Source organism: Lagopus muta, chromosome 7 (assembly GCF_023343835.1).
Source record: "Lagopus muta isolate bLagMut1 chromosome 7, bLagMut1 primary, whole genome shotgun sequence".
NCBI classification, from domain to species: Eukaryota; Metazoa; Chordata; class Aves; order Galliformes; family Phasianidae; genus Lagopus; species Lagopus muta.
Genome location: NC_064439.1, coordinates 16,135,995 through 16,163,988, shown reverse-complemented (window position 1 = coordinate 16,163,988; position 27,994 = coordinate 16,135,995). Strand labels below are relative to the sequence as shown.

The 27,994-nt window shown below is 40.9% G+C and overlaps 2 protein-coding genes across 5 annotated transcripts in view; one reads left to right on the top strand and one right to left on the bottom strand.

The window, feature by feature from the left end:
• Nucleotides 1–1,656, top strand: part of LOC125695875 (amyloid beta precursor protein binding family B member 1 interacting protein) — a 59,811-nt gene extending 58,155 nt beyond the window's left edge. Inside the window, exon 14 of the mRNA XM_048950909.1 lies at nt 612–1,656. Within this exon, the coding sequence (XP_048806866.1) occupies nt 612–1,139 (528 nt within the window). The 3' untranslated portion in view covers nt 1,140–1,656. The remainder of the gene's footprint in view (nt 1–611) is intronic.
• A 46-nt stretch (nt 1,657–1,702) lies between these two features.
• LOC125695876 (protein adenylyltransferase SelO-like) lies at nt 1,703–27,917 on the bottom strand. Of its 4 annotated transcripts, XR_007378075.1 has the most exons (20): nt 27,646–27,917; nt 24,973–25,091; nt 24,607–24,735; nt 23,762–23,826; nt 23,609–23,665; nt 23,409–23,507; nt 18,892–18,959; nt 18,047–18,134; nt 16,231–16,300; nt 15,522–15,594; nt 14,696–14,779; nt 13,320–13,449; nt 12,628–12,672; nt 12,462–12,543; nt 12,279–12,371; nt 10,268–10,347; nt 9,354–9,397; nt 5,367–5,446; nt 4,404–4,762; nt 1,703–1,786 (listed from the first exon to the last, which is right to left on the bottom strand). XR_007378075.1 is itself a non-coding variant. In XM_048950910.1 (19 exons), exons 1-19 carry the CDS (start codon nt 27,893–27,895, stop codon nt 4,640–4,642), a joined length of 1,779 nt encoding a protein of 592 aa, XP_048806867.1. In that variant the 5' UTR covers nt 27,896–27,917; the 3' UTR covers nt 1,780–4,639. The 4 variants fall into 4 exon arrangements, 2 of the variants coding, with proteins under 2 accessions (XP_048806867.1, XP_048806868.1); XM_048950910.1 differs by having other exon boundaries at nt 1,780–4,762; XM_048950911.1 differs by having other exon boundaries at nt 1,780–4,762; nt 18,047–18,128.
• Nucleotides 27,918–27,994: the final 77 nt, after the last annotated feature.

Here is a 27,994-nt window from a genome sequence, read left to right as displayed (position 1 = left end):
GGTGCAGTGCTCTGCAGGTGGGTGCCTGTCACACCGTGCTCGCAGTGATGGGCACTGTGAATGTGGACACAGGAACCTTGAAATCCCAGGTATGTCCACCTTCCTCCCCTTCCACTCCTGTTGTGTGCAATGAGTTTGGTACAGAGAGGTGGCTTCATGTTTTTAACTTTATCCAGAGACTCCACAGTCACAGTTAGAACAGGAAATGGTAGTACAGTGGTGACAAGAAATAAAGCTGTATCTGCTTTTTATGTCCTCAAATCTTGTTTGGTATTCCCCAGGATGTAAAAAAAAAAAACCACCACAGAATTTTCTTTAAGGTTTTCATGTTCTCAGAGAAGGAACAGCCGTGGGGAACATTGAAAAAGTATTTTTATATGTCTCACTAACTGCAATTCTTTCAAAATTTAAAAGCACTAATTTTCTAAGGACAACATTCAAAGAAACACAGTGAGCGCTGCCCTAAACATGGAGGTTTCCACTGCCAGAGCTCTGTGGGCAACAAAACACGATTTACATTCCTCAGGCAAAATGTGCCTCCTTTCCCTGTCTGGGCAGTGCCATTAGTTTACACACCCACTGACTTTGTTCTTTTATTCCTTCTGCTTAAGGCAAATGACATCAGTGCAGCCGGCCTGGCACCACCAGCACTGAGGCAGAAACAGTTGAATAAGAGGAACTCGCTGCAGCCTCCTCCTCCACCTGAACGGCGGTCATCGGCTGTTAGTGCTTCACCAGTCCTACCCTCCAAAGTGAAACGGGACAGCGGTATTTTCCTAACAGACCCTGAAAGCTTTCCGGCACCACCGCCTTCCCTGATGCTCAATTTGCCACCACCGCCAGCACCAGCTGACCTCTGTGAACCTCCTCCTGATTTTGTGCCTCCGCCGCCACCCCCATCCATCAGCAGCAGCAATGCAGACCTGCCGCCACCCCCTCCGCCTCCACCCGTCTCCAATAAGCCCCCAGCTCTGACAAAGAAACCCCTGCCGCTTCCCCCAAAAAGGCAAGGGAACGCGGTACAAGATGGAGAGCCAAGAGCAGCTGGGCCGCCTCAGATTGGGGGTGGAGGCAGGCAAGCAGATTTCATGTCTGACCTAATGAAAGCTCTTGAGAAGAAAAGGGGCGGCAGCTCCTGATGTGAGGACAGGTGGACTTTAAGCCAGAGCTGCTGTTGCGTCACCGAAGGTCGTGCTGGATCAGGCCCTACCACCAGAGGAATTCTCTGAGAGTTCCCCCTGGGGGCTCCAAGAAGTGAGGAGGTGCCCTCTGCCCCCCACTTTCCCCCACAACCTGCTCCTTCCTCACCCCACACACCCTAATGACCCCCCAGCAGCAGGATGTCAGAAATTGGCTGCAGCCTCTTTCTACTCCGTCTTGTGGTGGAGCAGCACTCAGTGCTGGCCAGTGAGTCGCATACTTCTGTGGCTCCTCTTCTGTAGAACTAGAACCAAAGGAAACCACACAACAGCAGTCTTGTGCCTAAGAAGTGGGATCGTCCCTTTTAACAGATTTCCCTTTAAGGGTTCTCTTTTAGAAAACCCCACACTATTTTATTTTCACAATCAAAAGATACCCTCCCCCCTCCTTTCTTTCCCCCAAAAGCAGCCTGTCTTAAAAAAAAAAAAAAAAAAAAAAAAAAGATTTTTTTCCCTCCCCTGTTGCTGCCTTTAAATCTCATTTATTTGATTAATTTTCAATAAAGAAAAATTCTTACCTCAAAACATTGCATCCCCCCAGTAGCAAGGTTGTCATCTCTTCGTTAACATTTGTCTTCAAAGTGTACCTAAGAGTAGTCTGTCTTCAGAAAGACTTTATCTCATACCTGAGATGAATGCATCTCTTCCTACTTTTTTCCCCTTTGTTCTCCACTTTAATTCTCTATTGTTCATTTAGATAGCAGTCACTCTTAGCGCTTAAATAAAAATAGCTTCTGTTTTGTAACTGCAGCGTTGCAGTTAATTACCTGGATTTGATTCCTTGCAGGGAGTTTTTGCCTCTCCCTTTTTGGTCCCCTACTTCTGTTTCTCCCAGTCTGTCTCACGCACAGAGCTGGATGTGTTCCCGCACAGACGGGTGGATTGGGTACAGACTGCCAGGGCACCATGTGGGGATACATGAGCAGTTTAAACAGGGCTCACCCACCCACTGACTAAAAGGAGGAGGATTAAAATTAAGGGTTAAAATAACAACATAGGATCCATATCTCTCATTTGTTTTCCATATCTAACTGGTATGAACATTCTGCAGAACCACTAGATGCAGAGGGGCTGGGGGTTTTGTGCCCAGTTATTGAGAGTGCAGAGGTTTGATTCAGACAGGAGAACAGCTGTCTGCTATCCAACCACTTTTAAACCAAATGAATTTTCTCTTATGAAAAATATACTCAGTGTCAACTTAAACCATGGCTGCACAAAAAGCCACTTTCCCTGTTGACAGAGCACTGAGATTTTCACACAGCTTTCCCAGCATTCACTCTTCTCCCAAGAACACTCAGCCTCTTGCCCCATTTCCTCCTTTTTCTTTTGCTTCAGCACAATAAACTCAATTTTATACATTTCACATTCTCAGTCAATCATAACCCACATCTTAACACTTCACAAGGAAAACCAGTTGAGCTGTCTTAAAAACAAGAAGAATGAAAGCCTACACAAAACTCCAGAGATCAACGTCTGCATGTGAGGCTCACATCAGATTCACAGGCTGAATCTCCTGGCAGCCCTCTGGTGTGGAAAGGATAGCACAAACACCTCAGCCAGACTCAGTACTGCTCCTCCCCATCTGCTTCTGCATCACTGTCATGTTTACATAATGTGAAGCAAGAGGCAGCTCCAGAGCATCAGGCAAAAGCCAATGTAAGAATTTCAGGAAGTATGTCAGGAAACCCAGTATTAACACTTACACTGTAATCATTAACCACCATGAATTAAAACCCAGATATAGAAAGTCAGGTGGTACAAAATTCTGAGCAAGATGTGGGCTCACTTCTCTGTGGTAGCGTTGAGATAATTTCATGTGTTTTTCAAGTGTTCTTTTTCATGCACTTTGAGAAAAAAATAGAAACTTAAGATGATCATGTGGCCATGATCAAGTCTCAATCAGAGAATGACAGAACGGTTGGGCTGGACAGGACCTTACAGCCCATCTGGTTTCACCTCCTGCCATGGGCAGGGCTGATCCCCAGCAGATGCTGCTGCCCAGTGCCCCATCCAACCTGGAGCTCTTCCAGGGATGTGACACCCACAGCTCCTCTGAGCAGCAGTGCCAGTGCCTTACTGCCCTCTCAGTGAAAAAGTACCAAACTCTTATTTACGAGTTACCATTAACAGCCTCATACTAACTGGGAAACGTGCATTCTCTTTGAGAGAGACAAGAGCAGAAGAGATTCAGTATAGTTAGGACTTACAAATTGTCATGGTCTTGCGAAGTACCCTATGGCAGTGTGATTACCTGCAACAGTCAGGTGATTTTTACGAAAGCAGAACAGTCAAGATACCATTTCACCGGTATTTTCAATTTCAAACTCCTTTCATTTCATTTTCAAATTCCTTTAGAACAGCTATCAGCAGCAGTGTTCCCTCCGGCTGTGAATGCCACCAGCTGCAGCAGGGCTCCTACAGGAGCTCCCACCAGCCCACTGCTCTTAGCTGGGGTAGTGCTGCCTCAAATGCTCATCCCAGCTGTTGCAGAAGAGCACTTACTGCTTGCAAAAGGAGTTAACTCAGGCTGAGCAACCATATAGCCAAGGAAAAAACATCCCAAATAACTGTGTTGACTGTACTTAATAAGCAAACACATTTGTATATTTTTTTTAGTCAGTGGAATATTTCTAATAATATATTTTTCCCTGGCTAATTATATTTGTATAGAAACAGATTTATGAATTGCTAATCATAGCACAGCCTTCATTTCAGATGCAAGCAGCAGTGAGGACAGTTGGATCTTCTAAAACAATCCATTTTGGAACTGGGAAGAGCTGAGATAGCATCAAGAAGTAACAAAGCCCCAGATAAGTGAATTTTGCTATAAGCTTTGTAGCATTACACTGCACCTGATTGCTTATATATTAATTTTGTTTTAATTTATACACTTAGTTTCATGATCTGGAATTGCAATGTCAGACAGACACTGGACTAAAACAAAGACGAGCCCTGCTGTTAGAATTCAAGGTATGCTGCTAAGTAACAGCTTGGAAATACATTTGTCAGATCAGCAGGAAGCTGAGTACAAAAGGTATATGAACCTGAGAATACACGTAACAGGATACTTGCAAGGAAGCCCATTTCCACGTGCCACCTGTGAAAATTCCCTGAGTCATTATATCCACACACCTATCATCTCCCTCATACAAGAAAGAAGAGAGGAACGGAGAACGAGAGCAGAGCAGCAGGCTTAGCACACACCTGTCTCTGGCGAAGGTACTTTGGGTAAGTCACTCCCAAGATGGCCACAAACACCGGTGCAATTTGTTGATGCAAACACACAGGGTCCATTTCTTTAATCTTTAGACTTTATAAAGTTGGTCAAGAAGTTGTCTAGCAGAGCAGCAGATTCCAGTCCACAATGCACGAGGGAGTGCGGCTTCCTCGCTCCCATCAGAAGGTCTGAAGTCCGACAGTTCTCCTTGTTCAAGTTTCCCTCAGGACGAGCAGCTCACTTTAAGACCCCTGGCCCAAGCAGGTGGGCGCAGGGCAAAGCCTGCCTTCTCTGCAGCCTGCTGCCTCTGGAAGGGACGCTGTAAGACCCGCTGCAGGAGCTGAACCTAGAAGCAATTAAATTGGGCATGTTTTCATACAAAACGTTTTCCTGCAAATCCGAGCAGTCTCTGCCACCTCACATTACGCACCCTCCTTGCTCCAGAAATAATGCCACGAGTTGATTGCTATGAGTAGTGCTGCCGTTATTATGGTAAACAATTCAATTAACACTCCTCATATTGCTAATATTAGCAATAGTATTAATAATAAGTTATCGTTAGGACATCAAACAATGTTGGCCAAGGTGTACTATGCATTCAATGAGCAAATGCAACCTCCTTTTTATTAACATTCACAGACATTAGGACAAGGGGGAATGGTTTTAAACTCAGACGGGAGATTCAGGTTAGGTATCAGAAGGAAGTTTTTCACATAGAGCGTGGTGACACACTGGAACAGGCTGCCCAAAGAGGCTGTGGCTGCCCCATCCCTGGAGGCATTCAAGGCCAGGCTGGATGTGGCTCTGGGCAGCCTGGTCTGCTGGTTGGTGACCCTGCACAGAGCTGAAACTAGATAGTCATTGTGGTCCTTTTCAACCCAGGTATTCTATGATATGATTCTATGTCAATTATTAGCTGATATCTCCAGAAAAAAATGAACTAATTTTACCTCTGAAAAATCATTCAGGTTAGCTTTCTGCACTGCTGATTCTGCCATCCAATTCCTAAGCACGTATCTAGGATTAACAGCTGAAACCAAAAGTAAATCATGTTAAATTTAGTTAGCAAAAATCAACAGAAGCAGATCACAATCATTGCAAATGTCATTGAAACCTTCAGGGAGATTTAATTTGCTGATCAAAAAAAAAAAAAAAAAAAAAAAATGCATAAAAAGGAAAAATGAATGTATTTATCTGTGAGCTGCTAAAAATAACTTTTTAATTTGCACAAGGAGCAATGCCGAAGTCACATCACCCATATGTAAAACAAAAAGTAGAACATCAGAGTGATTCAAAGAGGCTTCCCTGCTACGAGCTCCAGCAGCTTCTCTAAAGTGTTTTGTTTGCCACAGCTTACATTCCTGCCACACTGCTGGAAAGCAGATTTTGATGTTGCCACTATATTCCTGGAGATCAAAAAAACAAATACTAATATTCCTGCTTTCCTGGTGGCTGAACATCTGCCTGCTGAAGGGAAGAAGCAAATGATTTTTTTATTTTGCTTTGCCACTTTCACTGTACCTGTTAACGTTGTCTTTATCTCAATCTACCTCTTTTTGTCTCTCCAGCACAGGAAAAAAGGAATTAGGAAAGCAGCCCACTTGCATCTCCTTGTACTGCTTCATCCTTGTTGACTACCCAAACAACTGACGCATTTGAGAAAAAGTGTGGCCTCACTCCTCCAAAAGCTCGGTGGTCAGACAAGCACAGGACTTAATTCATGTTCCATAGCCCCCTGCAGACAGTCAGTGCTGAGCACAGCAAAGACTTCTCTGTAATACACACAGCCTCTAAAGAATGCTCCATTTAACCAGCTAACAAACTAGAATTTACTGAAGCTATGTAATCAGCAAAACAACACTTAGTGATTATTTTATGTATCGCAATACAACTAAATTCTTTATGTTTGGAACTGAATGGCAGCCATTTTGAGCCACCAGATTTGAGATACAGCAGTGTGTGTCTTTACATCATTTAAAAAAGTAAAGGACAGAAATCACTTTCTTCTGTAAGTACTGAACTCCGACCACTCGTGGTCCTGCTAAAATAGAGGTGAAGCTCTTTCACAAAACAAGAATGTGGGCTAAAACCAGATGCACTCCATCTCCACCAGCACAAAGCCAGACAAAAGGAATATTCCTCCATTACATAGGCTGCCCAAGTCACATAATGATATGCTGGGACTATGGGATGTTCAGACTGAATATAAGGAAGAAGTTTTTTACACTAAGGGTGATGACAAGTTCCCCAGAGAGGTGGTGGATGCCCCATCTCTGGAGACACTCAAGGTCAGGCTGGACAGGGCTCTGAGGACCTGATCCAGTGTAGGTGTCCCTGTTCATTGCTGGGGGGTTGGACCCCATGGCCTTTAAGAGTCCTTTCCAACTCAAACGAGTCTATGATTCCATGTTCAGGTCCTAACTTCCTTGAGAGTTAAGACTGAAACACAGTCCATTCAAATACAGGAATTCTTCTTCACATCAGCACGCACATTGTGCTACATGTACTTACATAAATTAAATGAAAACCAACAAATAGGACTGGTTGTTGGGAATCTCAATCACTCCTACACAGTTGTAACAACACCCTGCCCTAACCACTAAAAAAAATAATCTTTTGTTACCACTTGGTAAAATAATTTGCTGTGGCTGAGAATTTTATTTAATCCAGTGAATGGTTTTCAGTTAAGTATGAGAACAATATAAAAGAATATTAAGGAGGAGGATAATTTAACGTGACTCATACAAAAATGATAATCCACATTAAAGCCATGACTCATACCAGCAGGAGTATTTGTCCCAGAAATATAATCTTAGAAACTGCAAATTGACAAGTTTCACAGTGGAGTTAAAAATATCTGTAACTAACACAAGAGACGAGATAACTTTGAAAGAATAAGAAGAGCCAGATAAGAAAAGGACAAAGTATAAGAAAATTTGTGCCCTTTCACGTGTTTTATGATGTGGTCTACAATTTTTTTCCTCTTTTTTCTTTTTTAACATATTGCTTTTATAAGGAAATACAGTGACAGACTTTACTGGGATTTAGATTGTCAAAATTTTTTCATCAACTCCTAAAGGAGCTGAGGCTACGCAATACAAGACAAAGTGCTATGAAGAACTGAAAACCAAGTCAAGGGAGAAAAAAAAATAAAGATCATGATATGTGATCAATTTAAAGCACATTACCTTGAAGCATTTGAAGATACTCCTCTACACTTAGTAATAACAAGGGAAAAGCAATGAATAGAGAGCTGTTAATGACAAAGCGTTCCAGGGCAGCCAATACTTAGAACAGCAATAAAAAATTTAGTGGGACTTAAAAACCTCATATAAAAATCCAGAGAAAAGCTTGACAGTTTTGTTTTTAACATTAATTGTTGTGTAAAAATGCACAGTTGTATTGGGCAAGGATTTGCAAGGATGGCAAGGATTTCATGGGGGGGTCACAGCAGGGTGAAGAACCTTCACTCACACTTTAATACTTAGAAGCCAGCAGAAACGTTACAAAGTGTGTTGATCTTTGTTTAAAAATACAATTTTATAGAAAACACCAAATTGCTCTCAGTATCCCGTTAGTAACCTCTGCTAGCTGTGCTGCAGGAACATGGCCAGTTACACAGAACACAGCTAATTCATCCACGAATCTTCACATATCAAATTTTGGTCTCTAACAAAGCTGAGACCAAAACCTTCAAAACCTCCCCCTTCTTTGTCTGCCTCCTATCCCATAACATCCTCTGAGATGTGTGTGGAAAACGCAGTGCTGGTTTACAGAAGATCATCCCCAAACTGGGAGCTTTTCTGATTTGGAACAAAAACTCAGAACGCCAGTCCTCTGTAAAAGCAGATTCACAAAAACACAGAAACATAGCAAGCATTGAAAAACTGTGTTTAGACAGTTCCCAGCCTTAAATTTTAGGTGAGGAAAGCTGGGAACTTCAAAACAGTAGCTGAGTGAACAGCCTCAGGGTCTCAGCTGAAACTTCCCAGCCATACCAGAACACAACCAGTAAAACAAGCCCTTTTGGTAACTATTCTCATATCAACTTTCTTAAATTCTTAAAAACAGATGCAACATTAATTTGAAAACCTATCTTATTGCTGAAACTTGGCACCATCTCCTGCCTCTTCCAGCTAAATCAATTCAAGCTTCTGAACAAATCAGCCAATCAATACCTAATGAGAAAGGAGAGCCATTTCTGCTAGAGATGCAAATAAAGCACCTGCACAGCAGTGTGACAGTAAAGCTCATACAGCCTCTTATGTACAATTTGGCAGATCCCCCTTTTGGCTTCACTCTCTTTTGTCCAGAGATTTTCAGTTGCTCACTGCGGTAGGCAAATCACACAAATTTACCTCAGATAATTGCAGACCAACAAAAAAAAGTCCAATTTCATAACCACTGTTTCTGTTGTGAAGACACCTATGCATCTTTACCATTGTGGATTTAAAGTAACTTGGAGGGAGAAAATAGAATATTTAATCTCTGAGAACCATGCCTTCCTCTAAGGACTACTTTCCCAATTAAATGAGGGCTTTTCTCCCTTGCTTCACTAAATAAATCAATCAATCAAAAATATGAATCCTTTATAATATGCAAAAACAATATGGACACGTTTGAAACTCCTACAAATCCCAGCCCATGGAGCCAGCACAGGATTGCTACAAAAACATTTCTTGATGTTATCAAAGGTTCTTTACAGGAGAAGAATAATGTTCTTCTGAGCAAAGCCTCACTTGAGACATCACAAAATACAGCGAGCACGTTCCTATGGGCCAATAATTCTCAAGTTCTTTAAAGGTATCAAAAGGGAAAAAAAAATGCAGTCCACAAGCACCAAGTCATGGAACAAGCGGGAGAGCCAGCAACAAACCTATATAAGAAGTTGGTTGCCATCTCTAAGTGTACTACTTCCTTTGACTTATTTTACTTACTTGTCATTCTTCTTCTTCTCTTGATGTCTGAATCACCCTTGTTACTAAATATAAGAATAAAATTCAAAAAAAAAATTAAAATTACTTGTGAAAGTTCCTTAGATTTTCCTTACTCGTGACACCTTTCAGCCTTTCTTCTGTTGTGAACAGGGTCAGTAAGCAGCTAATTCCATCAACTGATTCACAGTGATTCAATAAACACTGACCTGTATATTCATTTCTCTTTCATGTCACTCCTAACCCTTTCTCAAGCCATCAGCACACAAGAATTCAATTTCCACCTTCTCAGAATTTGGGTTCTGACTAAAATTTCCAAGTGTCTGATATGTACTTTTCACTGCTGTCAGCCATGCATAGCAGATATGACTGAGAAAAGTGCACTGATTTTTTCTGATCGACTGAAGATAAAAGAGTTGGTAGGAAGTTCTAGCATGAATGTCCCCATCTACACAGTAACTGTGGGGTTTAAACACAGCCCTTATACACAGAGCCATCCAGCTTCCATCCCTGTCATCCCAAGGCAATACTATCACATTAGTATGCACTGCCAGCAATGAAATAGTACCCATCTCTATGCATTTGCACAGCCTGACTTTCTGATTCTTGGAATGAACATATAGGACTCCTATTTTAACAAAACCTATTTACTGAAGAAATTTAATCATTCCCCAAAGGAGAACAAATACAGACCACTCTTCCCTTTCCATTTTTATGTACTTCTGTGTCAAACCAGAGTTACAATAGTAATTATTACAGAAGCTAGTACAATCTAAAACCACAAAGACAAAAAAAAAAGGCATTACAGTTTAGCAGTCTGACTAAAGATCACATAAATCACTGCAGACTAAAGTTGCCATCTTCTGGCAAACACACAGCTGGTTTTACTTTTACACTTGAAACTTCTTCAGACTCACCCATCTAACCGTGAGAGGTACATAGCAACCCACTCTGAAAATAACTCGTGTTTTCCCAGATCCTGCAGGGCCCAGAACTCCTAAGGGGAAAGAAAATGTTAGTGACAGGTAAGCAGGACCTGATTCCTGTTAAGCAAAAACCGAAATGAGCAATCAGAGAAAGCATATAAGGAGAAACACACAGTGAACCTTCAACAAATTTTCTTCCCTAAACTCTACTTGCATCTTTTCCTCTATTTAAATTACTCAGTTTTGACATCCATATTAGCCCATCTCTTACAGCAAATTCTACCTAAATACCTTCAGCACTTGTCCCCTATTTTTCCTTAGCTTATCTTTTGACCCATTCTGTTTTTCAATACTTAAACATTGGTATTACTCTCTTCTGCTCTTTGTACGTGCGTGGATCAGACGTATTTGCAAATAAGGAACAGAGTCTTTTATTTTTCCACAAAGAATAAGGAACAGATACTGATTTTAAAAAAAAAAAAAAAGACAGAAAGCATGGGGAAAGAGGGCAACTTAAGGCTCCAGGCATAGGAGAGCATTATGAACGATAGGAGGGAAGAAAGGCAAGGAGACAGAACAGCTTGGGCTTCTCACTTCCAGTGCTGGACCACCACCACAAACTGGGCTTCCCTGACTGAGAACAGCTGCTTCACATTGCTCAGTTGAGAGAAAGCAGCCAAAGCATAAAGGCAAAAAGTGAACATCAGAGAAAGAACAGATTAGAAAGTAATGGACAGATATAAAAGGAAATAAATAGCAGATATACAAGAAACAAAGGAAAAAAAAAATGGTAACAGTGATGTTGAGTGTGGGAAATTTAAAGCAAGAATGAAACAAAGGTTCAATTACATCTGGAAGTACAAAAATATAATGAAAACCCCATTTGAGTATACAATTGAGTTAAAATTACATTAATTACAAGCTGAGGGTCAGGGAAGCAGGTAACAGGTGAGAATGGGATCCAAGCATTTGTTATAAGATGTGCAGGGTTCAGCTGCTTTAGCAGGAATTTCAAATATTATTACTAAATGTAAGGATGTCTGCAGTGTTCCCAAAGGTTTTGAACATTTTTAGATCAATTTTGGATTACACTTGAAAAAATAACATCAATAACATATAAATCAATATGAGAACGTACTTTGCTACCAACAAAGTAAATGAATCAACAACATGAGAACACAGTTTCATTTGAAAAACTTCAAAAAAAGAATTATAATTTTCACCTGCATAAGATTTCTGCTGCTGTACCACATCAGTTTGGGTCTCAAAATTTGTGAGTTGCACCATTAAAGTGTATGGGGGGAAAAAAAAGAACTGAACACAAAAGAAAGTCACCTTCTATCAGGTGAAGGCTGCAAACGACCCTCAGCATAGCAGCAGTGTCACAACTGCATCAGGATTGATTGGCCTCGAGCCTGCAGCTTTAAAGGGGAAGATACATTTGCCAAAAATGGCACTACTTCTGAGTGGCTCCATACTGTATGAAGGAGGCTTCCTTTCTTCCTTTCACACACAGTTTGCACTTTCTGTACAAATGATTAATTGCACAAATATAGCTCTTTTCATTTCTGTTCTTTTCTTTTTCTGGTTGGTTGTTTTTTTGTTTTGTTTTCTGCTTTCCTCTCAAAAATCTACACTTTCTAATCACCAATGGCTTCACATTCATAGAACAGGTCAGATTAGACTTCTTTCTTAGCAAAAGAGTAAAAACCACAGAACTTGGTCAAGATCATTTAATTATCTATAGCACAACTGGAAAAAGAAACAGTAACTCGTTATCTTCATAACATGTTCCATGCACGAATTCCATCTTCTCCCTAAAAAGGCCTTTTAAGTTCTCATTCAATGATAAACAGAAGTAAGTCAAAAGTTAGGGAAAGACAGTGGCACTTCCCAGGGAAAGTGAACAACATTCTCCATATTATTTCAAGGTTTTCTCCAACCTGATTCACTCATTTGATATTACGTGTTCCTAAAATGGGATGCCTGTATTAATGAATACCTCAGGAATACGGAGCTCCTTTAATTGGTCTGCAGTAATTTCACTGAGCTGTCGAAATGTCATTGTGAAATCAGCCTTTGTATCTTCCATGAGCTAGTGAACCAGAGAGATCTGTATCAGTGCTTTTAAAATGGAGTACATCAGTTCAGATGTTTGATAACAAGATGAGCAAAACAAACTCACTTTTAGAAGAAAAGCAATCAAATAGTTATCATCCTCACTGTCCCCAAGAAGCCCCAGTTTTCTCTTGAACAATTCTGTAAAACTGAAAATAGCAGCACAGTAAGGAAGTTGTCACATGGTAGTTTGTAGTACTGGGACTGCAGGGTGTGAGTCTGGACCTGCATACCGGGCTTTATAGGTTTGGCCATACTCTTCCAAAATCTGGGAAGCTCTGCAAAGAAAAAAAATGAATGTTAAATTCTGTGGAACTACAACTGTACTGTGGGCATAACCCCATGGCAAACTTAGGATGGAAACTTCTGATATTTCACAAACATTGATATTCTGAATCAAAAGAGATATGTGTTATGAAAAAGTCTGAGAGGAAACACCAAATACATACAAATCCATAGCTGTTGCAAGGAAAAAAACCCACAATCTTTCTTTCATTTTCATATTGAGTAAGAAATCAGGAGTTTAAACTGTAGACAAGAAGATTTACATCAGGAATCTTTACAAAAGGATGCTGAAACACTACCTCATTATTTCAGAAGGATGGTCTTCATATGTAAGCACCTTAAAAAACATGCTAGGAAAACCCATAACAGGAACTTGAAGGCAAAGGTCCTACGTTAGGGGAAGAAGAAGGGGCCCCATGACATCTAGGACAGGCTTCCAGATAGATTTTGCTATTATTTGTGGTTAACAGAAAACACTCCCCTTCCCTCTTATGCTAGCCAATAACTAGTTCAGGACCAGTTTCCACCTAGGAAAAAAAAAGATTTTCAAAGCTCATCTCTTTCTTCCCTATGCATATGGTGATTAGATGGTCTCACATCTCTCCCAGTTAAGTGTTTAGGTATTTAAATGATTACTTACAGCTGTTTTTGCCTGGGATCCAATAAAGGCTTCAGTGCTTGTAACAGCTTGTTCAGATTAAACAGCCCAACATTTGCCTGGTTTCCTATCTTATACCTCCCTTCATCATCGGACGTGTTTGGAACAAAATCTGTTTCAAACAAAACATTACTCTTCCACAACAGAGTAATTAAAACAAACAATCAATGTTAAAATACTGATGTGCATTCATTTCTGCACTTAGGCAGCAAACTAATAAAAGTGCTGAAGATATTGAAATGTTTAAACTCAGATCACAAAGTCATTTATTTACAGTGGATTAACTCAAGATCTAATATTTGCAAGCCTAAGAAATCTCTCTCAGATTAACTTCCATATGTCATAGGTGGGATTTTCCAGCTTGAAAATACAAAGTAAATTCAGATGTTTTTTAAAAAAATTAAACACTAAAAACATTTTGTTCAGTGTTTTTACTACATACAATGCTACTACTAAGTACAGAAAGTATAAAACAACTGCACAACTAGATTAAGGATTTACAATTAAAAAATAACATGTATAAGCATGCATTTAAAAAACCCAGACCACCTGAATGATACTTGAGCTGCATAGGCAACTGTTACACCTTCATTCCTGGAAAAATTATATCAAATGTGTTAAAGTATGGAAATCCTTATCTGGCAGATAAATATGCGCTACATAAGTGGCAGGGTACCCAGGTGTAAGACCTAAAGCCAGAAAAGACCTGTTTTGTTCAGTACAACGGAAGTCAAATAATACCTGTGCTCAAGAGCTTTCATTAATCTGAGGCTGCTCTCTCATGAAAACAGACTGCAAGACAAGTAGCCACTACTGGCTCTGAGCATTACTCAGATGAGATCTTTTAACAAGAATCAAATGTAATGCATTTATGTATATGCTGCATTTGCATTAATCAATCCCAGACTGAGTTCACATACTCAGTTTCATACGCGTATGCCATGACAGGATAGGTCTGATTTCTTTTCCTTCCTTAGAGCTGCTGTGACTGCAAAGCCAGAGCGTGATGCATGCAGAGTCGCAGACAACTTTTGCCATAGGCTGCTTACAGCAATATGCAATTTTTAGTTTTACAGGTTTCTGTTCTACCATCTATTGAATCAGTGAAATGCAATAGGAAGCATTCTTTGTGAAAACAGGCTTAATAGTGAGATTTTGTTTTCCAACTTTTAGCAACCAAAATATAACCTGTATAGCATATTATAAAACTGGCCTTTAATACATTTTCCCCCTAAAACTGTTCAAACAATACACATTCTTGGGATTTTTTTGCTAATAACATTATTGCACAGATTAATACAAGTAATTTATGTTTTGTCAAAAATTGCATTTAAAAAAAAAACAAGTGCCACACTCACTTGGGTCATAGGAGTCCATAAATCCAAACGGACCATAATCTATTGTTATGGATAACAAACTGAAGTTATCTGTATTGCACACACCTACAATTAAACAACAAGGAGAAACAAAAGGTAACATTCCACCTGAACTCTAGATTTGCTGTAAAATCAATCCACTGAATCTAGACAACTAGAGAAGTTCCTTTGCAGAAATCAGATTCTGGAAAACAAACTTGTCTCTTTTATTCTTGACCTGGCAGATGTATGAAGTACGAAAATTAGCAACTGTTTGTTATATTGTCTTGCATCTGCTGTCCATACCTAGATGGCACTCTTTCCTCTTCCATTCAGTGTGACACAGTATTGGAACAGCATCTTGCACAGTCCCTTAGTTAAGTTTCTTTGCACATGGACTGTGTGCTGTATTAGCAACATGGTGCTACTTTATTTTTCATAATACAAACCTGAAACCAGGGTGGGCAGCACTCTATCCTACACAGAACATCCACTGTAAAGGACAGGTTCTTATATAGATGCATCAAATCCTGAGCAATTAAACTCATACATCTTTGCACATCAAGATAATCACAGCAATACTGGAAAACCCATGCTCTGGCTGTGTTCTTTGTTCCCGCCAGTTAAAGTCAGACTGAAAAGATCAGGAATTCTTCTCAACTCTGTTATGAAAAGAATCGCATAGCATTAATGCATAACAGATACTGCTGCAGGCAAGGACGTTGGAAGGACTGCAGAACAAAGGAACAAATAAAAGCCATCTTTAAGTAAGTAATTATAGAGTCACTCCTGTAAAGCCAACACCGTGACAATATCTACTGCAGCTTACCATGTGCAAAACCCACAGACATCCACAATGCAATCACATTTGCTGTCTCTGATACGACTGTAGAGAAAAATTCCTAAAATCAAATACATGTTTTACTTCACATAAAACTACAGAATACAATAAGCAACATAAATATTTGATTTACTTCAGAAATACTTTGTACATTCTGTTTTTAAATGTGCATCTGCGATCTCTGCCAACTGGGATCATTCACTCACAACCTAAACGATGTGACTACAAAATGGCTTCATTCAGCAGAGACTGTTGTTACATAAATACACACAGATGCAATAAAAGAACACAGTTACATACATATGGATACACTAAAAAAAGTGTAAAAGTCTTAATAGGGAACAAACACATGATACATACTAGCTCTACATTAGGAAAAACCTAATTCATCACATTGTAACCATTGCTCATTTAAAAGTCTGAGCAGCAAGACAACAGAAAGTAATGGAAAATGGAAGCTTCCTAATAAACACATCCATAATCAGAAGTGGTGAAAAAGGAATGCTCAACTGGATTTTGAAAAAAAGAAGCAGTTTTTTGTTTTGTTTTTCAACCACAGAGTAAATGAGTTATTAATAAAACCTGAAAGATTATTTCAGATGTCGAAACGTTATAAAGCTGCAAACTTTGCAAAGCTTTGCACAGTGCTTTGTTCACTAGCTTGTGGGAAACAAAACTGACTTTCAAAAATACTTACCAGATACCTGTCTGAATTGTTGGGGACTATTGATGGAAAATGTTCCTGGATGATGAAGTCCAGCAACTTCCTGTAACATGAGGTGCAGAATTCGTTAAAGAAAAATTTTAGAATTTAGAATTGAGAACAACTTTGAGAATTGAGCATTCAGAACTCTTATTTCTTAATAATCAGATGCTGACCTACGGCCTGCTGCAAACAGGCATTAGAAAATGCCATCTATTTACTATTTATCTACTTACTATTTATCTATTTACTATTTATCTATTTAGTTTTGGATTAAGCCCTTCCAAATACTTATAACTAGAACATTAGGTTGCATTTCTAACTATAACCAGAGACTGCCACGGAGTTAAAACTATTCCCATGCGTTGCATTTCCAGAGCAAATGGGATCTGGTTTAGCATAATATCATATCAGACTTCAGGAAAGAAGTAATTTGTGGATCCAAAAAAAGCTGCATCATTGCAAGTAATAACTGTAGATCAGAATTCTCCACACAGAAAATTTTATGACTGAATTCTTACTAAGTAGGGTTACTTGCTATAACAGCTGGCCATTCCCCTAAACGCACAGCATTCTTATATGGCAGGTTAAGGAAACTGGGATACATACATCAAGAACTGTGATGCCTATCAGATGCTCCATTTGCAGATTTAAAGCAGAGCAGCTGGCAATTAGTACAATTATGAGCTCTATGTAGGACTGTTGTTGTTAGAAGTAGCCAGGGCCACTGGCACAGGCAGCTGTAAGAACCACCTACGCTGGGTAGGTGACCCAGGCAAGGGCTGGACCTGGGCAAGGGTTGTGAGGCTGTGCACACAACTATTTTACATTCTAATCAGGCTGTTGGAGCAAATCACTGAACTCTCCTTGCCGCTGCGACTGCTTTAGCAGAGTACCAGCTGTGAGAGGGGTGACCAACACACTGCCTCAGAGATCAGGCTGCCCTGGGCCCCTGTTCTGTATGAGCACAAGAGATCTGTATGTGCTCATTAACACCAATTGCTCACATGTACTTTAACAACAGCGCTGTGTCATTTTCAATTCAGTTCCCTAACTCAATCTCTTGGTTTACAACAAAACACTCCTGTGAGATTTCAAAGAAAAAGGAAAAAAAAAAAGGGGGGGGGGAGGTGGTGGGGAAAAACTGTAGAATCACAAGGGAAGTAACCTTGAATTACCAATTAATGCAATGTGCAACAGCTGCTACTTCTCTCTTGTTGTTTTCAAGCACCCCAAAACAACTGCTATTGCAAGTTGTTATCAATCAGTACATTCCTTCCACAGAGGAATGGTCAACGTTAAAACAAAACAAAACATCTGCCATGCTAATTGCCTGAGATGAAGTAATGTACAGAAGCTAATATTGCTAAGAGGTTTAACTTGTGCAATAAATTTTTACCTAGTATGTGTGCCTGGAAGGTGTAGATTATACAACAAACTCGGGTGAGGGATTTCTGCTGCTTTAGCCTCACTGACAACTATGAGAAACTAAACCTTATTCTCTAAATGTATAACTCTTACCAAAACATACAGCTTCCCCTGTTCTCAATGCTCAATTACCAGAAATATTTGAGCTATAATAGCTTTTTGATTTTACAAGATCCAGGCCTTAAGAAACACCTGGGGGATTTTATTTCTGTGTCTTCAGAACCTTTGTACGTTTGTGAAAATACAGCAGGTTATCTTTCTAGGTGATGCAATCTTCCTTTCTATATAATTTATGCCTGAATTTCAACTGCATATATGCATTCCAATACAGATGTGATTGTTAGGAGAAGCAACATAATTACTACAAAGACCAAATGCAAACCTTAGTAAATCCAGTTCCCCAGAATGAGCCAAGATTTCTAAGGATCCTATACGAAACCACGATTTGGCAAGACGGAGTACTACTGCACCTTAAACACAGACACATGTTTAAATGTAAATGGAGTATCAGCAATGTAAAATAATCCCATAGTAGATCCATTACATGCTGTTTTTTTTCTATAGACAAATAATTTACACGTGCATAGTTAACAAGTATTTCTAGAAGCATGCTCTACATGTAACAGGTGAATACACACAATACTACACTACACATGCATTTTAATGATAAAGGCTAATTTGCTGGAAAGCAATTGGTACTTTTTACTCCTCCACCTTCATCTGTTTAGCAGTATGCACTATACCAGCAAACACAAGCAAAATTCCAGTACTGCATTAACATTACAACTCCCCCACAGAAGGTAGCAACAAAGAACGAACTAGCGTAAAACATTTCTGATTTTAATCCACGCTGCGCCATCCCACTCTTTTTCAGGGCAGGCTTAGAGGGTGGAGCAATGGTGCAGCCACAGTAGTGCCCCATCATTATGGTACTGCCTGTGGAACGATGGAAATTTTCCCTAGATTCCAACATCATTGTTGTAATGGCATGTGAAAAAACGTGCAACACTACAATACATGCCGCAGTCATAGCAGGTCTGTTCATAGGGCTTCACTTCTTTATCTAAGATGTGCTTGAGACTGATTTTCTCAGGAAGGTTTTCAATCTCAGTAAATGAAATGAAGCCTATTGCACATTTTTGTTACACATAAGTGACAAAGTTGATTTTTGCAACGGGGAATTAAGTTGCAGTGGTAAATCATGCTACTCTGAAATGTGTTCATTACCTCTCTCTTTCTTAATATTTCCATTGTAAAATTGGTCTCTCCACACATCGTCATCACTTACAACTAAGCTGTAAGAAAGAAGAAATGAAAATTAAGAAGTTCATACAGGAAAATTAATTTATGCTGGAGATCAAAGTATATTTTACATGACTATTTATTTCAGAAAATTCTTTTGCTGGAATAGTTTGTTCTTACAAACAACACAGGCAAACAGTAAAGCTGCAGCTTACCAAGCTTCATTAGCAGCATGCTTTCCCTTTCTACTTACACAGTGCTGACAATTTTCCACTACCTACATTGTTCTTGGGGAGAGGGAAGCATTCAGAAAAAGCACTGCATCCATTTGGAACCCCAGTGATTAATGAGAGTAATGATAACATAAATAAGGTACAAGTCCCCTGAGGACAGCAGCGAAATTGGAAAGAGAGAAATTAAAAGCCAAATTGTTGCATCAGGTTGCCTTTTATGTGAGCCAAATCTGCTGTCTCAGTAATCTTAGGGACAGATCTGGGATCCTCAGCAATTGAGAACTCTGCAAAAACCATCACACACAAAAAATGGCACTTTGATGCACAAATGCATTTTGATGATGCATTATAATTATTTCTTTCTTCTTCATTGCTTGTACTTGAATTTTTAAAAACAACTTCTTCCTCTCAATTGCCTTACAATTCTGCACATCTTTTCCTATTTATCCAAATACTGAGATTTGTGAGTGCTTGGAAAACAACCAGTTGTACTTGCTTTAAAATATGTCAAAATTCACACTCATCTTACAAAATAAAATATGCAATTTCACTCTATTTTCTGTTATTATCCAAAGAAGAAAATTGCATCAATCATCATAAGCCATGTGGGGGCATCATTTTCTCCTAAGGTTAATGCGTAGAAAGTTTTCTCTCCAAAGCAACTGAGATTACACTAACCATCCTGCAGAAGGAATGCCTGGTGTTATCTTTTGAAGGAAACATTCTTCCTTCAATACGCACAAAAGACTTCAGATTTGAGAGCCTAAGAGCAGGAAAAAATTACCCCAATTCATATAATTCTTTGCTTTTTGCTTAGCTTTTCGCTAATTGAGAAAAGTCTTTCAATTCAAAATAGCTGGATGCACAATACTGGAAATTTAGTGCAGGTAATTAAGGTATCTTTTAGGTAGTCAAAGGCTGAATAGAAGACAAAACCAAACTTTCCTTGGAGGAACACAGAAAAGGACAATAGACAAACCTAAGGCTTTTGACACTACTTTGAGGCTTATGACACTTTTCTCCCACAAGACCTTTGTAACAAAGCTTAGAAAGTGCAGGGCAGATGAGTGGACAGTGAGGTGTGTAGAGAAGTGGCTGACTGGCAGAGCTCAGAAGGTTCTGATCAGCAGCACAGACTCTGGTTGGAGGTCTGTGACCAATGGTGCTCACCAGGGGTCAGTGCTGTGAGGCCACGTCTGGAATACTGTGTCCAGTTACGGGCTCCCCAGTTCAGAAAAGTCAGGATCTCCAAGTAGGAGTCCAGTAGAGGACCACAGAGATGATGAGGGGCCTGCAGAATGAGGAAAGGATGAGAACAGGGACTCTGCAATCTGGAGAAGACTGAGAGGGGATCTCGTAACTGTTCACAAATATCTGAAGTGCAGAAGTCAAGTCAGTGGGGGCGGACTCTTCTCATTAGTGAGCAACAGTAGAAGGGACAATGTGCAGAAACTGGAATACAGGAAGTTCCATATTAACACAAGGATGAATTTCTTCACTGCCAGAGTGACAGAGCACTGGAACAGGCTGTCCACAGAGGGGCAATTAGAAGGAATTCTTGCAACAGTAATAATTGATGGTAACTATGGCTTTGAAATTACATAAGTCTTTTTTTCCTGCATTTCAGAAGGCAGCAGCAGCTAGCCAATCCAAACATTCTCTATTAACTGCAAAGAAAAGGCTGTGCACTGTTCCAGGTAAAAGCAGGGAAAAGCTATACAGAAGTCAAAAAATTAAAAGAAGGCTTTGCAAACAATTAAAAACGTCTCAGATGAAGTACCAGAGGCTGCAGGGTACTCTGCCTACAGTTCCACTCTCAGTGCTATTGCTTTACTGGAGCAATGTTAGGAATTCTTTTCCAGAAAAAGTTGTTTTTGAAGCAGTAAAATAATGATTGCCGTGTCTCTATGAGTAAGGATACAAAGTGCTGACATGAGTGAGCTGAAAGAAAAAAATCTTAATCATTCAAGAAGAACAAACAAATTCAAAAAGACCCCAGCCACCAGTACAACAGTGTGCATCAGAGCACGAAAGGAGAGCAGTCAGGATAATAGCAGTACTCAGTTCTGCTGTTTCAGACCCCTGCTCAAAGGGTTTTTTTATTTGCATAACCCCTAGCACAGTCTGCACAAAACTCCTACAGAATACCAGCACTTTTCTTACTGAAAATCCAGAGGCAGCAAGACTTTTGTAGTTACTAATACAAGTTAATGAACAAATAACACTTAAAAGCTTGCCAGATAACTGAGCAGCTGCGCCAAGACACCACACTACCACTATAAAAATAGTTTTCAAATGGCCCCTCCAGTTTGAAAGTACCATTACCTGTACAGCAGCAGATAAGAGGTATACTTGGCAACAGGAGACAGGGAGCTGAAATCACTCTTACATCAGCAGCTGGAACAACACTCGCTGAGGAAGAGAGGGACTACATCCCAAGCCAACCTTAGCTCGAGCTTAAGGGCTAGAATTCGTGCTCCCAAGTGCCTTGCATGCTCTTCTGCATGACCACTAAGTGTTGTGCATGTAAGGGCCATCTCACACTGAAGACTGCATACTGGCTTACCTCTTTGACCCCATCCCTGACGCTGCTAGCTCGCAGACCCACTATGTGACTAAAATGGTACCATGTGAGGAAGCAATCTTTAGCAAGCAGTACAGTCACAAACTGTAGCACCCCATTGGGAAGATAGTACTTGAAATTAATAGAGCAAACCAACCTGCTGGGTGTTCTGGGTTAAGCTGTAAGGCTTTTCCCTACAATTCTGCCAAAAACTCTTTTTACAAGAATTCTAAGTGAATCTCACCAGCCTCAGTGCTACAGCTCCCTATGGGGAAGAATACAGATATCAGCTGGGGTTTTTCCAAATGAAGTCTCACAAACAGTTGGGAGAGCTTGTACAGCAGTTAAGAGAGCCACACGTTTTACCAATCTGCCAGCAGAGAACTGAAGCACACTGTGTACTCAATAGAATTGGTACAAAGTTAAGTGGTAATTTCACATTGGTTTTGCACTGAACAATTTGTTGAAACGACAGCAAAGAAAGCACATAACCTTGCCACATACTTCCCTGCTGATGCTCTGGCAGACTTAACATTTGCATCAATAGCTAACAGCAAAGGTTCTCAAGGTGAAGTCAGTGAATAAACCATCAAAATGTCATTTACAAACACCCCACTTCAACAGAAAAAATGTGGTAGAATTAATGCTACAGAGATTTGCAGACACTTTGCAAATACAGAAACCCTGACATGCGGCAGCTGGGTATTGGCCTCTTCCAGAGTACATTTACTTCTTTAAAGCCTGAAATTCTGAAGCACAGACATACGACTCCCTTGGAACACAAAATAAACTTGGCATTTTAAACACAATCATCTGAAAAATTCAGTTTAGTTCATTCTGAGAAGGTCATCTACATGAGTGAATTTTAGTCCTCTTTGGTTCAAATAGAACTGGTTTTAAATGAGTTTTTAATACAATTCTCTCTCTGCTCAAGGTGCGTTTATATAAATAAGGAGTTGGAAGTAATTATGTACATTTAAGTCTATCTCCAACACTATCACCCGTTTATCTAACCATTTTTCCTACCAGTCTTAAGAATTGCAAGTAGCTGGCTATAACAACACAGAAAGAGTTACTTTCTACATTTTCCTGCTTGGCCTGATTCTGGAAAAAATCATCAAAACGTATAACTTTAGTGTAATAACAGACTGTAACAAGTACCAACAGACTCACTGATTATCCACAAACTTCAAGGGTACTACAGAGCAGCAATCTAGTCCTGCTGTTTTTGCAAGCTTTTCTGGTGAATAAGAAGTGAAAGTACAGTTATATATATATAATAGAAGGAATTTGGATTGCAGTACCATAAAAATGAGAAAGGGGAGTTGTGTTAGATACGATTACTCCAATTTCTCCTTTTCACTTTCTTCACAAATGAACCAGATTTCAAATTAAAATAAGGTAATTGAGTTAAGACAGTCTTCCAAGAGCACAACAGCTGTTCAGAACAATACAAAGACAGTACACTATACTGTGTTTAAACACAACAATATTTTAAAGTATATCAAACATAAAAGTGAATGGGTAAACAGCTGGAGCTCATGATTACTGGGAAGTTTTATTCAAAAAAATATCCAAGAAAGAGTTCCAATTGCATACATGTGAAAATAAAGATCTGTCCTTGTTCTGCTTTATTGGCGCCCAGCGAAACTCAGGCACATGATTACCTTTAATTAAGGAAGGTGTGAAAAAGAAAAGAGTAATACCTAGCAGCTCTGCTTGTTGGAATTCCAAGATAATGCATAGCCTCACTACACAGAAATTCCCGCACAGAAGAGCGAAGCACAGCTCTTCCATCACCATTCCTACAGAGAACAAAGAAATAAAAAAAATCAGTCACAAAATCTAGGCAACTCTAAAGCAGAAAACATCCACTTTTGTTATGTATGAATTAACTGCAACTCACCGGGAGTATGGGGTCTTTCCTGAGCCCTTCAACTGCAGTTCCCACCTTTCACCATGCCTGTAAAAATACCATCAGAGTTTGTAACAATGCACCCTGGGCTTTGCAGCTGCACAGAATACAGAAGTAGTGCAGTCATTTCAGAAGGCATCGCACCTGTTTGTGTACACTCCAACCAAGTGGGCTCTTCCATCCCCCAGCTGACCTGCCCAGCTGCCAAACTAGCAGAAATGAACAACAAATCGTTTCTTCTATGAGTAACAGCAGTTAAACTCAAGCAGTACAAATTGCATGTAGGTTCGCTGTGATCTACGCAATACAATGACACATTTGCTCAGGAGTAATTAAGATATTGATCCCTAAAGCACTTTCACACTCACACCAACAATGAATCAGAAACCACACACACACACAGTAATCCCCATATTTTCCCTCTACCCTCCAGCTACAAAGCCAGCTACTGACCTGTCTCTTCTGCATAATGAGCCCTTCAACCAACACGGCTTGTAATAAATACACGGTTAAAACTGGAAATTATGCACCAAATTCTACCACTCTTTTCCATGAATAATTTCATCTATTTTAATGAAATTTAACTCTTATCAAATCACGCTATTGCTGAATTCAGTGAGGTTCTGCCCTTCTTCGCTCCCCTGAGCCAGTACTAGCTATCACCAATCAGACCTTGTCAGGCTGTGGGGTACAAAGCAGACTCTGCAGCTAACAGAAAATATAAGAATAATTTGCTTTTTGGAAAACAGAGGCAGAGAAAGCAGTCACGGTACCACAAAAGGGTATTGTAGATCTCTTCTATCCGCAGCCCCCACAAAGAGCAAACCTGCCATCTAAATGTCCACACACATTCAAGTACTTATGGGTATACAGGCACACATTTACAACACGTACAATATGTACATAATTCAAGTAAATAATATAGTTTAAGGTAGAATCCACATTAAAAGAACTACACAATTCCACCTGCAAGAACAAGGGTTAGTTACCTGATGGCCTCCGTATCTATGGGCCAAAGGAACAGACCCATGTAACACTTTCTCACCGCTGACAAACTGAAGAAAATCAGAGGTTTCTTTGACAGATATATGAAGATCCAAAATATCTTCAATAACTTCCTGGAGAAAAATATAATACATGTGGTCCTTGAATATGAACAAAATTCCAGTGATAAAAAAATGCGCTGTCTATATGCTTTGTTATCAGAAGACATCTCATAATATGGTTTAAATGTTCTATTTGTTTAAATTATATATTGACACCTCAACAATAAACAGCTTATGAATATTGAAATATATTTTAATATGTATTTTAACAATTGTTATAAACTGGAGAGAATCCAAAATAATACCAACCTCTGAAACAGCCACAAGAAGAACTCTGGATTTAAAAGGTGTGGGATAGACAACGGAAAAAATGCAGTTTCTCACATTACGGACATAATTTTCTTGGATTGGATCAATTGGAAAAGAATCTGTATGAAACACATGAGAAACAGTAAAAAACAAAAACAGAAAACAAAATAACAACAAAAAAACCCAACCCTAACCATATTATTCTTGATACCTTTCCTCTTAAAATTCAATCAAAATACTTCAGAATCAATTAAAAAAAAATAATCAACCAGCCACACAAAATGAACAAAGAATCAAAATTTACCAGAACATGCATTCAGAGAGTCACAGAATCCTTAGAGTTGGAAAGGACCTTCAAAGGTCATCTAGTCCAACTCTCCTGCAGTGAACAGGGACACACACAGGTAAATCAGGCTGTCCAGGCCCTGATCCAACCTCACCTTGGAAGTCGCCATGGATGGGATAACAATCACATCCCTGGGCAACCTGTTCCAGTGCCTCACTTCCCTCATTACAAAAAGCTTTTTCCTTCTATCCAAAATTAAACCTGTATGAAAAGTAATCCCAGATAAACTTAGGGTCTTACTCTGTTTAAGATTTTTCAAAGGAATAATTGAATCCTGAAGTTAAAGGAACAAGAAGACCACACCAATTTTAAGCTCTAAAACATATTTTCAATCAAGTGTGATCAGAAGAGTCTCCAGAGTACTGGTGGGTGTAAAGCTGGACATGAGCCAGCAGTGCGCCCCTGCAGCCCAGAAAGACAACTGTACCCTGTGCTGCGTCAAAAGAAGTGTGGACAGGGAGGTGATCCTGTCCCTCTGCTCTGTGCTGGTGGGACTTCACCTGGAGTACTGTGTCCAGATGTGGAATCTTCAGTACCAGAGAGATGTGGACCTGCTGGAGTGCATCCAGAGGAGGGCTACAAAAATGATCCCAGGGATGGAATGCCTCTCCTATAAGGACAGGCTGGGAGAGCTGGGGCTGCGGAGCCTGGAGAGGGTTTGAGGTGATCTGATAGCGGCCTGTCAGTATTGAAAGAGGAGCTACAGGAAAGAAGGGGATGGACTGCTTAGCAGGGTCTGTAGTGACAGAACAAGGGGAAATGGATTCAAGCTTAAAGAGGGCAGATTTAGCTTGGATATAAGGAAAAAATCTTCTACAGTGAGGGTGGTGAGGCACTGGCACAGGCTGCCTAGAGATGTGGTAGATGCCCCATCCCTGAAGACTTTCAAGGCCAGGCTAGATCAGGCCCTGGGCAACCTAATTTATCCATGCGCGTCCCTGTTCACTGCAGGGGAGTTGGACTGGATGACCTTTAAAGGTCTCTTCCAAGTCTAAGGATCCTATGATTCTAAGGCAGTTTTACATTGTACTCAGATACACGCAACTCTACAAGGTATTTGCAGCAGCCAGAAGAGCTACACCCACAGCTGAACATGGCAGCAAACAGCTGAAGTCACTGCACGCTGGTAACCGCGGCACAGTCCACATGCAGCAATGATCTCCAGATAACATTCCAAAGTCTTCTCCGAGCAATGTAATAGTAAATAAATGGGTCAGAGGATGCACTTCTTGCTGCAGCACGCATATGCAAAGATGTACTTCTTTCTTCACCCAAAGCTACTCTGACTCATCTAACAGCACAAATATGTTTTATAACACTGCACTAGTACTGTGCCTTTTAACACATTTTTGTATTTCTCCTTGCAATATTTTTACAGTTTTGTGTTAAATTCCCATGCCTCACAGTCACCAATTTGTAAAATCACAGAATGGTTTGAGTTGGGAAGGACTTGTAAAGGTCATCTGGTCCAACTCCCCTGCAATGAGCAGGGACACCTACACCAGGTGCTCAGAGCCCCAGCCAGCCTGACTTCGAGTGTCTGCAGGGACAGGCATCCAACACCACTCTGGACCCTTTGTGCCAGTGCCTTATCACCCTTATAATATTAAAATGTTGTCATTATCTCAGGAGACCTGCTGTTAGCCAAGTTTCTCAATGTCTTTTAACAGCAAATTCTGCTTCAGACATCTGCCACACAGTGCGTCACTGGTTGTTGCCCTTATGCCTGCATATAAATCCACCACCTGAAGAAAACCATGGCCTAACAGAATATGTTGGAAGGGACCCCCAAGGTTCACTGAGTCCAACCCCCAGCTCCACACAGGGATCACTTAAAATCCAAACCCTCTGGTGTCTTAACTCCAGCTCTCAGGGCCATGCCCACAGCCCTGTGCAGCTCATTCCAAGCCTGAACACCCTCTGGTGCAGAACCATTCCCTGAGCCCAGCTGCCCTCCCCTCACACAGCTCCATGCCGTTCCCTCAGCCCTGTCGCTGTCACACACAGCAGAGCTCAGCGCTGCCCTCCGCTCCCTGTGAGGAGCTGCAGCTGCCATCAGGCCTCCCCTCAGCTCCTCTGCTCTGGGCTGAGCGCAGCCAGGCACCTCACCCACCAAATCATCACCTCTAATAATGTACACGGGGTTATATGGAAATAACTTTTGCTATTACAGCATTTCTGTATGCTACACAGCCTTGGGTACTGGAAATCGCTGCCAGCTGATTGCACTAACGCTGAACTGGGACTTCTCCGCCTCTGCATTACGACAGCTCCCCACGAGCAGCAGCAGCCGCCCCTCTCTCCGCCACCCCGGGCCGCGCGCGCACCCAGCAGGCTCCCCGAGCTCAGGCCCCACGCGCCGATGCCGGCAGCCGCCCGCTGCTCCCTGTCGCAGCTCCGCTCCAGGCGCGACGCGTTCGGGCCCAGTACGGCGGGGCAGAACGGCTCCGGCGGGCCCCGGGCCCCGCAGAGCCACGCGAGGCAGGCGAGCACTCCAGGGAGCAACAGCCCCGCCACACCGCCGCCCTCCCCGCGGGCGGGGCTCGGCGCGGCCGCGGCGCAGCGGGACGGCCGCATGGCTCTCCCTGCCGGGAGGGAGGCGAGGCGGCGGGGGGGAACGTAACTGCTCCTCCTCCTCCCCCCCCTCCCGGCCGCCCCGCGGCGGGTCGCGGCGCC